The 12,416-nt window shown below is 35.3% G+C and overlaps 1 protein-coding gene across 8 annotated transcripts in view; it reads left to right on the forward strand.

Moving 5' to 3' along the window:
- The window catches only part of Crppa (CDP-L-ribitol pyrophosphorylase A), a 310,773-nt gene that overhangs the window by 160,267 nt on the left and 138,090 nt on the right, over positions 1 to 12,416 (forward strand). For all 8 annotated transcript variants that reach the window (XM_087206687.1, XM_087206689.1, XM_013070300.3 and 5 more), the window contains one exon: positions 8,653 to 8,784. In XM_087206687.1, coding sequence (XP_087062813.1) covers positions 8,653 to 8,784 — 132 coding nt within the window. The remainder of the gene's footprint in view (positions 1 to 8,652; positions 8,785 to 12,416) is intronic.

Genomic DNA, 12,416 nt, shown 5'->3' on the forward strand with positions numbered 1-12,416 from the left:
ATGTATCTAGGAACTTGTCCATTTCTTCTGTGTTTTCCATCTTATTGGCATATAGGTTCTGGAAGTAGGTATTGATGATCCTCTGTATTTCTTCTGGGTCTGTTGTAATTTCACCCTTTTCATTCCTAATTGCATGGATTTGGGCCTTTTCTTTCCTTTTTCTGGTAAGGTAGACTAAGGATTTGTCAATTTTGTTGATTCTTTCGAAGAACCAACTCTTGGCTTCATTGATTTTTTGTATCATTCTCTTAGTCTTCATTGCATTGATTTCTCCTCTGATCTTTGTAATTTCCTCCTTTGTATGAGCTTTGGGGTTGTCCTGCTCTTCTATTTCTAGAAGCTTGAGGTTCAGCATCAGGTTGTTTAATTGGGCTCGTTCTGTTTTCCTAATATGCATATTCACTGCTATGAAATTTCCCTTGTAAGACTGCTTTCATTGTGTCCCATAGATTCTGATATGTTGTATTGTCATTGTCATTTAATTGAAGGAACTGTCTGATTTCTTCTTTAATTTCCTCTGTGACCCATTGGTTCTTCAGAAGTGTGTTGTTCAATTTCCATGTGCTTATGAAATTTTTTGAGTTTCTTTTGCTGTGGATCTCCAATTTCATCCCACTGTGGTCTGATAATATACAGGGGATAACTTCAATTCCTTTGCACTTACTTAAACATGTTCTACATGTGAGTATATGGTGTATTTTGGAGAATGACCCATGTGCACCTGAGAAGAACGTGTATTCTGATTTTGTGGGGTGGAACACTCTTTAAACATCTGTTAAGTTCATTTGTTCAAGAGTTCGATTGAGTTCTAGTATTTCATTACTTATTTTTAGTCTAGTTGATTTATCTATTTGTGACAGTGGGGTGTTGAGGTCCCCCACTACAATTATATTAGTGCATGTATGACTTTTCATGTCTGTTAGTATTTGTTTTATATAGTTGGGTGCACTAGTGTTTGGTGCATAGATATTTATGATTGTCATCTCTTCCTCTTGGATTGTTCCCTTTACAAGGATGTAGTGTCCTTCTTCATCTCTCTTAATTAGTGTTGGTTTGAAATCTACTTGATCTTCCAAGAGGATAGCTACTCCTGCTTTTTTACGGGTTCCCATCACATGGAGTATTGTTTTCCACCCTTTAACTTTCAGTCTATGAGTTTCCTTTTGAATTAAGTGTGTTTCTTGTATGCAGCATATTGTTGGATTTTGCTTCTTGACCCATTCTGCCAGTCTATTTCTTTTGATTGGTGAATTGAGACCATTAACATTGATGATTATAACTGAAACGTATTGACTTGTCATTGCCATGACTTTTTCTTTTTGTTGGGTTCTCCCCCTTTCCATTTAATTTTTTGTCATGCCAGATGGGTTCATTCTGCTTTGCTTCCTGGGGTTATGATCCTCAATGTCTGTTCCTAGGATATTGTGTCAAATTCTTTGGAGTGCTGGTTTGGTATTCACGAAGTTCCTAAGGTGCTGTTTGTCATGAAAGTATCTTATTTCTCCATCCATTTTGAAAGATAGTTTTGCAGGGTACATCAATCTGGGTTGGAGGGTGTTTTCTTTTAGGGCTTTGAATATGTCACTCCAAGCTCTTCTTGCCTGGATGGTTTGTGTTGAGAAGTCTGCTGTGATTCTGATGGGCTTTCCTTTGTATGTGATTTGTTTCTTTTCTCTCACTGCTTGGAGAACTTTGTTCTTCTGTTGTATTTCTGGAATCTTAACAATTATATGCCTATGTGTAGATTTTTTTTGATCAAGGCTATTTGGAGTCCTATATGCCTCACTTACTGTATGTCAAGCTCTTTTCCCCTGCTTGGGAAGTTTTCTGCCATTATTTCTGTGAAGAGATTTTTTATGTCATCTCCACTCTCTCCTGTTTCTTCATTGAGCCCAATCAGTCTTATGTTATTCTTCTTTGCATCATCTAGCAGGTGCTGGATTGATTTCTCATGTTCCCTTATAATTTTGAAGCAATTTTTCTTTTCCTGGTCATTAATTGCAATCTTATCTTCTCTATCTGAAATTCTGTACTCACATTGGATCTTTCTGCTGTGTAGACTTTCAGTGGAATTTTTCATGTCCTGGAAATCTATTTGCATCTGTTTTATGGATTCCAGTTGTTTCTTCTGTTGGGATTCCATCATGTTCCTGAGCTCCTCTCTAGATTTATTAATCATGTCTTGTGCTAGGGGCACACTTTCTCCTGTTATCTGAGAAATTATTTCTGATTTCATTTTTTCCAGATCCCCTTTTGTTGCCAGTTCAGTGGGTCCAGGTGGTTGAGTATCAGAGTGTTCCCTCTCATTTCCCTTTGGGGTTGCTGTAGGTGATCTGGAAGTCTGGTTTTGAGACTTATTTACGTGTTTTCTCATTTCAGCTGGGGTGGGGGGCTGTTATCGCCTGCTCAGATTACTTCCTCCGAGCTGGGAGAGGTAGGACAGGGGCCGGGAGCAGCAGTAGGGCTGGTGACCCAAAAGGCCTTTCCTGTGGTCTGGGAGCAGCAGGAGGGATGGTGGCCGGGAAGCCCCTTCCTCTGGACCAGGAGCAGTGGGATGACAGCTCAGAAGCCCCTACCTCTGGGCTGGGAACAGCGGGACTTAGTACCTTGGTCTGGTGGTCTGGTGTCCTGTGCGTCTTTGTAGTGTGGAACCAGGTGGCTGCCTGTCTGCAGCGGGGCGATTCGGGGTCTTCTGGGCGATTCGGGACCTAGGTAGGGTGTGCACAGACCTTCCTGTGTGCAGTGGGGTTATTCGGCGTATTCCGCGCGACTGGGGACCTCGGTAGGGCGTGGGCAGACCTGCCTTTCTGCTGCAGGGTGATTCCAAGATAAGTTCTTATAAGAGAGACTACCTTATGAAATAATTTGAAGAAAAGTTTATGGTTTTTAAAAAATGCTTTAAAGTTTTTTCTTGATTGTTAAATGTGAAGTTTTGATTTTGTTACTTGTATTTCTCAAGTAAGGATCTGAAACAATGTGTACTAAAATGAAACTTTTGTACCAATATTATTAAACATTTACTTTTAATTGTTTGAATCAAAAGAAACAGTTAAATCTCTTGTGTGGTTAATGTTTATTTGTGGTGCTAGGGATTGAAACCAAGGCCTTGTTCATGTAACACAATCACTGTGTTACTGAACTACAGTCCATCCTAGCATGTATGTTTAATATTTTACTGTGAGATGCTGTTTTTCTTATTTACTACCTTATTGTTAAAAGTCATTATTTCTCAACCTAGCAATATTTCTGGTATTGTATTTTGTGAAGATTCATAAATGAGTTTTTAAGCATTTGCTCTGAATTTCAATGATAGCTTATAACTCAATTAGTTTCTATTCATTATTAGCATTGTGAGTTGTCTTTCATGACATTTAAACTTGCTCTTCAGTGAAGTGGTTCAGTATTAGATGTTTGTTCTTTTTTAATTTATAAAAGTACTGTTTATTAAGTTAAAGTAATTCTTATTAGTAGAATCCATATAATTCATAAATAGTTGAAGTAAGATGAAAGCTTTTCGAAAACTTTTTCTAATTCTTGAGATAAACTATTCCTTTGATCTTCTTAGTAATTGGCCAGTTTCATCATTTATTAGGTTTCCTTCATACTTCTTTTGAAAAGAGATGTTTTGAAGATGCTGGGCCTCATTCCCTCAATTTATTTTTCTATACACATATGTAGATAATTTTGAAGGGTCTATTGTGTGGATTCCAAGAATCTCTCTGGCCTATCTACTGATTCAAAGTTCTTTATTTGATAATTACCAGAACTTTCATTTTGACTGTACTTCCTTCCACTTTGGTGGGCATTAAGCAATGCATTATTTGGGTAAGTACTTAAGCTTCACAAATTAACTTTCTTCTTAGTCAAATAAACAGAGTATTTCCCCTTGTACCAGCAGACAATCTAGCTTTCTTCTCTCGCTGTCCTGTGAACGCGGACTCTGGAATAAGGGGAAAGTGTTAAATGTGAAGTTTAAAGGAATACTATGTTCAGTAGTAGTTACACTCTTTTAATTAATGTATCTCTCCTGAGAAACAAGTGGAAAAAAATCACATTTGAAAATATAAAAAATTAATCGGAATTCATCTGGGGCCAGGAATATATTCAATGGCTGCTAGACAAATCTAAAGCATGTGTAGAACTGGATGTAGAAGACAGAAGAGGCTCTGAAGAGCCCTTTTCAAACCCCAAGAGCCAGAAGCTGTGCCCACCCACAAAGCTAGGAAGTGGTTCACATGTTAAATGTTTAAGCAGTTAGCCAATGTGCTTGAGTAAATTTGCTACCTTTTATCCAAGTGAAGTTAGAGATTCTTTTTTGGAGAGAGTGAAAGGAAATATCTTTATCTTTTTAAATGTACATATGTATAAAAAAGAACTGTTCAAAATGTTCTATTAATAGGGAATAGTTTTACTGTAATTTCCATGTGAATTAGCAAATAGTGCAAAAAGGTATTAAAAATAAATTTACTTAATGTGGCTATTAGCACACCTATGGAACTCATTATAAGTGAAACGTTCTGCTGTGTTTTAGTGGATGTTAACCTGTCCAGTCTGTATGTTTATTTTCTTAGCACAAAAAATTTACATTTCTCCTCATTTACCACAATACTTATAAAACTTTGCTGTGATTGTATAAACTTTCCTCATTTACAAACATAAAATAATTGTTTTTGTACCAACTAATCCCCCCCCCAAAGAAAAATCATAAATACAGTAGTTGTTAAATTGTAGAAGTTAGGGTCAGGGATGTAGCTGAGCGGTGCAATGCCTGCCTGGCAAACACGAGACACTGAGTTTAATTCCCGACACACACACACACAAAATTGTAGAAGTTAGAAATTAGTAGCACTGTGTAAAGTATGTTCTTAAGATTCATGGTATTGGACCAGGGATTTAGCTCAGTGGGGCCATGCCTGCCTGGCAAGCATAAGGACAAGGCCCTGAGTTTGATTCCCAGAACTGGAAAAATACCCAAAAGATTCGTGGTACTAGGGACCACACCTGCAAGAGATCCTCTTGTGTTTTTCATGTTACCAAGCTTTTGCAGCTGGTAGAAGAGAATTTTGAGATGCATCCTACAATCCTACTTCTTTACACTTAGTTTGTTAAACTGATTGGAGATTCCCAAACATCAATGTTTATACTTGTATTTCATTAGAAGTTATAGCATCAGCTGGCTCAGTGCCCAGCAAATAGTGAATATTCACAAATGGGACCTGTAACATTACTCCTACATCTTGCTACTTCATGTCTTCAAATTTCCCTATAATTTTAGGCACTTGATTATATGGAATAAAATGGGTAGGATGGTTAGATATACAACAGCTTGTTTAGAACTCACTTTTATATACCATGTCTTTGATTTTTTTGTCATTTGACCTAATTCTTCTTTTTAGTTTATTAGTACCTGTGTGTAGTACATAATGGTTACACTCCTTGAAAGAAGTTGGTACACTTATGTAAGACATCTTCATTCCTTTTCTCATCCCCTCTTCCTTTGTTTCCTCCCCCTCCATCCATCGCTTGATCCCCTTCCTTGCTTTATATGTTTCCAGTACATAATAAACATTCCTTATGTGGAGTTGGTGCATGTACATAACACGCCCCAATCCTTTTTCATCCCTTATCCCTTCCTTTCTTTCTCCCATTCCCTGACCCACTTCCCCTCTATCTTTTATTTTGCTGTTTATTTTTACTCTGGTTTTCTCATATTACAGAAACAATGTGATGTTTAAGTTTGTACGTCCAATTTACATACCTTTAATTCTTGGAATGTGTAGTGAAGAGGTTTGGACTACTGATACCGTCAAGTGCCATGAATTTTTCTATTTCTGTCAGTGAGCTACTTAATGTCGGCCGTATCCCACAGATCTACATCGGAGTGAAAACCTTCCAGTCCCCTTTTAGGGATCTCAGGAGTTTGTAGGAATTCTAGAAACTATTGTCAATTTCCTTCATTTCATCCTAGATACTTTCATTATAATGTGTGTCTGAAAGAAAAGCTTTTGTACCATTGGTAAATAGGAGAGTTAGGGCTGTAAATGAGGATGAGGCATCCAACCATAAGCAAATTCTGTAGACAAGAACAGTCAGAAAAACAGGGATAGGATTATAGCCTTAGAAAGAAAAGGAGAAAACCCACAGCTTGGCCGCTGAGCAGGAAGCACGAACCTTTACTCTTGTAAGAAAGTGAGAAAGGTACGCTTGCTCCCCACGCTGACCCCCAGAGAGGCTTCAGCTGCTGGCAGGTGCAGTTCCTCCTGTGCCTTCCTCCCTATGCAGAGCTCTCTTCCCAGTACATTGTTTCTTCTCCCATTTATGTTCCCTTTTGTTCTTTCTTGTGCATTTTAGATATCTATAGAGGTTATAATTACAAATTAAAGAGGTCATGTGTTGTGCCCCATAAGCTCTTTTTCCACAAATTCCTTCCTCATCTTTAAGTGTTATGTTTCATAACTTAAAATTTGTTGGGAAAACTTGTATTAATCCACAAATGCCTAGGTACTTGTCTTACTTCAGCAGTAAGGTTGACCAGGTTGTGCACTGTAAAACTCCAGGATACTCCAGTCATGAAAGCTATGAGGAACTTGAAGCTCAGTGGAATTTTGTGCTATGTAGGGAATACAGGCAATTATGCAGTTTTTAAAATTAAATAGTATGTTGAGGCTTTTAACACCAAATGGCAGGGTGCTCTTGAATCCAGCTGGCTCTGTATCACGGTATGTTGTCTTCTGGAAGGAAGGGCTCAGTCGTTCCCCTGGCTTTAGATTGTTATCAGGACTACAATTTCTGAAATTGTCTTTGGTTTGGTGAATTAGCCTTCTTTCTGTTATAATTCCCTGCCAGTGGCATGTGTTGGGCTGAATATTCCAGACTTGTAAGAAGCAGCCTTTATGGCCCTCATTTGTTGAACTGTGTGCAGGAGTGGAGGCAGGTGTGTGTGTCCTCTCTCCCGGTCTCAGCGGTAGGCCACTGCCTCTCATTCCACAGCTGCTCAGGAGTGAAAGGAAATGATAGAAGGTGGGGTGTCAGCTCCCCTGTTCCAAGGCTGAAGCTAGGAATAGGAACCGGCACCTCTTGAGTTGTTGTGAGCATTTAAGGTCCAGTCCCACACACCTGTTTGTAAGCTGAAGTACACTAACGACAGATCCAGCATTTATGGCTCACGCACAGTTCCTCCAGTCTAGCTGTGGTTCACCAGGTAGGCACTGTACTTTTACTGTAAGCAATACTGTCTTGAAACAGCTAAAATTCTAGTGTTAAAAATTCCAAGAAAACAGAGCTAAGAAAAGGTGAGCCCAAGATTATAGGGTCACTTTGTCTAGTCATCAGCTGTATAGCAGATAGAAAAACATTTCTGCTTTCATTTTTCCAAAAAAAGAAGTACTTTCTTTCCTTTGCCTATTCTTTTGATTTCATTATGAATTGAAACTTCTAAGATTTAAAATATATATGTATTTTAATTGACCATAATAATTGTGTTATGTCATTTTAGATTTCAGGAGGAAGTAACTGTATGAGTATATCTTCATTTAACTGTGTTTAATATATCATTCCTCAAAGTAGTTGGTGAATATCTACTAAATCTATAGGACTTACACTGTAGAATTCTAATTAAAAATTGTTGTTATAGGGGTAGGAGTATAGCTCAATGGTAAAGTGTGTGACTAGCATGTAGGTGGCTCTGGGTTCAATCTTCACCACCATTATAAATAAATAAGTAATGTATTTTCCCTGGAAAAGAAAAATGCAGTGTTACAGGGGTAAAAAAGTCAAATTCTCATGTGTTACAGAAAAAAATGTAATAAAATGTTGAGAGTTTTCTATGAAGTATATTTATATGTGGGTGAGTAGAAAAGAAGCCAGTGTATTTATGTAAAGTATGAGGGTGGAATGCATTTTCAAATACTTCTATTAATAAATACACATAGGAGGACAATATATGATTCTAAAGAGATTTTTAAAATTTAATTTTGCATTAGAATGTGTGTTTTTGCTAATGCTCATTCTATATGTGCATTTACCTAAAAACCTGTTCTTTTAAGCCTGTTGTGATTTAGCCCTCTTATGCTTCATAAGAGACAATCTCCTGTGGGACCTCAGTAATTTGAAAAATTGAAGGGACATCATCTGAGGTCCTTAAAATTGAAATAAAAATAATGTTTTAAAATACTTTAGTATTTTCAAGAAAAACAGTTTATTACTGCTTAAAAAAGCATTTATATCGAGCTCTCCTGATTTACTTTAGCAAGTAAATAATTATTAGAGATACAAATTATTTATTGTTCTAAAAAACTTTACTTAATTAGGTAATGTCTGTCCTTAAATTTCATTTATAGTTCTTATTATATAATGCTGAAATGTGTTGTCCAGCTATAAATTTTGAGGTTGAATTAATAAAATCATATTCATACATTTTACTGATGTAAGCTGAAGTAGAATGAGTATGTTTTTCAATATTGTATTCCTAGTGAGTATTTATTATGTCTTAAACAGGATTTGTTGACTTTTTACATATATATAGCCTGAAACACAGGCTAGTAATTAACATAATTAATAAAAATATTTAGAATATTATGACTGTACTATGAGCCCTTTTCAAGTGAAATTTGAAGGTAATGATATCTTCTTGCCTTTCTTTTTATTTTGTAGGTGCATTTTCTTGATTTTGAACTAGGACCTCTCAGTCAGAAAATGGAAAGCCTAATGTGGATTAGAAAATTTGCAGTAGAAGTAAAGAAAAGAAATATTTTATTATGTGGCCTAATAATAAATTACTCACAGGTAGGTAAAATACTGGGACCTTAAGAATGAATATTCTGTGTATTATAATTTTCATAGTAGGAGACTGATTTTGTTGAAAGCAAAGGATATTAATGATGAGGAAAATTACTCATCTGTTCATGTGCTGTAATAAATAGAACCTACTGACTCTCAGAAGAGTTAAAAAAAACATTTTCAGAAAAAGATAAAAATTAGCAAATATGTCATACCAGGTAGCCCACATAGAATTGCCAGATTTAGTAAATAAAATTCAGAATGGCCAGTGAAAGTTGAACTTCAGATAAACAATATTTCTTGTTTTCCAAATTTGGAATTAAAATTTTAAATGTAACTTAACTCCTATATTTGACAGGCCTACAACTCAAAGCCCATGATCCTAAATCACTTACATTTGTTAGGTTCAAAATACTAACACTCCAGTCTTCTTCTCTTCTAACATGTTACTTAAGTACTTGAAATCAATGCCTGAAGTTCAGAGTCTGAAGGATTGTAGGACTAAATTTTATAGTTAATTTATTTAGTAGCAGCAAGTTAATTAACTTGAAGACAAAATGAACTAGCATTATAGATTCTTTGTGTAGAGAAATACTATTGAAAACTAAGAATTTGGAGAATTTAGTAGAGAAGTTGGATGTATCCTTTGTGTACAGATAGCTTTCATCATACTTGTGACTACTTTAGAGTCTCCTTGAGTGTGCATACAGGAGGCCTAGTAAGTTGCTCAGTTACCTTTCTAGAGGTCTAGTATAAAGATGATTTAGTTCTGACGGCCCAAGGAATAACAGATATTTAAAATTATATATGAGCTATGAAATTATTGAAGGTGCCTTTTTAGCTCATAGCTTATATTTTTTAAAAATATGAATTTTAATTAGATATAAGGACTGTCTTTTAGCCAGTTCTGTGGTTTTAACTTTGTGATTGTTTCCTTTGCCTCCAAAACATGGAAGAATGAGATTAGTTTAGTCATCAAGAAGAGGACAAATAGTGTACTTAGGATAATGGTATGTTAATGTAGTAGGGGCTGTTGAAGTCAGGACAATCAAGGGCCAAGGACAGATGACTGGCAGGGAAATGGTAAGATCTCAGGTCTGTATCCTTGGTTAGGAATATTTCCTCCTCAATAAATTATCATTTTTGATTATGCTGCACATAATATGATGGGGAAAATAAATTAGTTCTTCTCTTTATGCTAAGCAAAGGGATTGTGGTTGCATGCTACAAATGCCACATTGTGCAGATATGAAATAAAATTTATTAGCCAGGCATGGTAGTGCATGCTTCAGCAATCTTTGAGGCTGAGGCAGGAGGATCACCAGTTCATATCTAGCCTAGGCAACTTAGTGAGATCCTATCTCAAAAAAAAATTTTTTTTAAAGGGTTGCAGTATGTAGCTCAGTGTGAGGGGTCTGTGTTTAATCCTCAGTATTGTAAAGTTAATTAATTGATTGAGGCAAATCTCAAAAGTAGAGAAATAGAAAAAGCATATATAGTCCCTGAAATGGTCATGATTCTACAACTTAGACCAGGCATCTACATGTAGGTGACTTTGCAGTAGAAAATAGGGTTGCTAGGTAAAATACTGAATGCCTAGTTAAATTTGAATTTCAAGTAAACCATGAATAACTTTCAATATTAAATATGTCCAAGTATTACATGGAATATGAATAACCTGTGTTATTATCTTCTGAATCTTACAACAGATTATAATAGAGTATTTCCATACTTGGCAGGTTCTACATATTTATGGGGTGTGGGACATATTTATGTACTCTATATCCGTCAGAACTCCCAGATCATAAAAGTGAATCTGTTGGAAAGAAAAGGGCTTTGGAGCCTATTTCTTGATATCAGACTGTTGGTATTCTGAGTGGGGAGACCAGCTCTCTTTTGAGATACCAAAAGTGGAGAGGAGACAAGCCCGTAAAGCCTTTTTCAAGAGGCAAAGACACCTACATAAAGTAGAACTTCTATTCGCTGTACATTGAAGGCCCACAAATTAAATGGTGTAGGTTTGCACTTTCCATTAGTGGTGTGAACTAGAACTTTTTGTAGTTTTAATACATTGGACTTTGATCTCTAAATCTAATCCTTTTCTGTGGTTGCTCTTAGTGTGTTTGACCAGGTCATTATTGTATATCTCTAGTTTCTGATCAGAGAAGCCTTTAAATTTTTAACCATTTTTTTTTATATATCTCATCAAGTGCTGCTACTTTAGATAGGTTTTCAGTGTTTTTTATAGTTCCATCTTGAAAGAGAGTATGTGTTGAATTGACCTCAAAGTATGTGCTACATACATGGTTCTTTGGATTAAGGAAGACCTGCCTTTTTCTGTACATGATATTTCTGATAATATAGATAGTCTTCTTTTTCTGGCTGTACTTCTTGGCCTGATTTATGTGATGTTTATAGTTAAATAAAATTATTTAAACTTTTAAAAATCTTAAAAACATGCTCTTCATTTGTGTTTATGTAGGCTTCTTTTATACACATGCAGAACTTTCTGTGTTTCGTGAATTTAAACACATTAGTATTACTCTATTGTTTCAGTCTTAATATTTGTGATTCATGATATAATACAGGTATAACTGCTTATTTCATATTCCTTATGAATTTGTCTATATTTTGTGTGCACTTTCAGACAATAACTGATTTGGAAAAGGACAAGAGTTGATCCTTATTCTAGTATCTATATGTTTCCTAAAATGTTGTAAATGATCAATTATTAATCATTCTTTGATAATCTAAAGATATCTTTCATTACTTTATCCATATTTTCTTTAATTATATCATAAATTCTTCCAAATACTTTGTTGAACTCCAAATATGCCCCATAAGGATACATTTTCCAGATCATAGAGGTTATTTACTAAATTAGGGAAAATATTTGATTCCTTAGCTAGGTTGATACAAGCAAAGCACTTATTAACTTCTTCCTAAATTGATTTTAAAATACTTGTTGACAAACACAGAAAGAAAATCATTTAAATGAACCCCTTGTGGGTAGTTTAAACTTAGGCTATGGATCATGTTATTAGGTTGGCCATTTATATGTAATATAAAGTTTTCTGAATTTATTATTCAATGTGCATTTCCTTATGTTGCCAGTGAACTAGGAAAGATTTGAAATTTATGCTGTAGACTAGATGTGCACTATAAAGTTTGCCATGAAGTTTGTTGGATGATTTAAATCAGGTTGTATCCCTCTTCCTAAAATAACTATGCAAATACAACTATAGATAATTAAAGTGAGATTTTATAGTTTAATCCATATAAAAGATCTTAGTCTCATTAAGTACTTAAATCTATGGATAAAATACTGCTCTTTATTTATCATTTTTAATCAAAGATTTCCACATAAGTCATTGAGCCCCATGATATAAAATTATACTGGGGAGACATTTTTTAATAACCTGAAAATCTATTCTGGTATGAGTAGTATGAGTAGTGAATTTATAGAGATATACTATTTCTGGTGGGAATGTTTCAAGTCAACCACTTTTCATACTTAATTTTGCTGAAAGCTAAAGTATTTTACAATAATTTTTAATGCAAATATTTGCAAGTATACCTTTTTCAATAAATTTCAAATATGAATTTCTGTGACAATAAAATTTTAAAGTCTATAAAAT

Source organism: Heterocephalus glaber, unplaced genomic scaffold (genome assembly GCF_053883595.1).
Source record: "Heterocephalus glaber isolate CG9 unplaced genomic scaffold, H.glaber_assembly_v1.0 deba00000676, whole genome shotgun sequence".
NCBI classification, from domain to species: Eukaryota; Metazoa; Chordata; class Mammalia; order Rodentia; family Bathyergidae; genus Heterocephalus; species Heterocephalus glaber.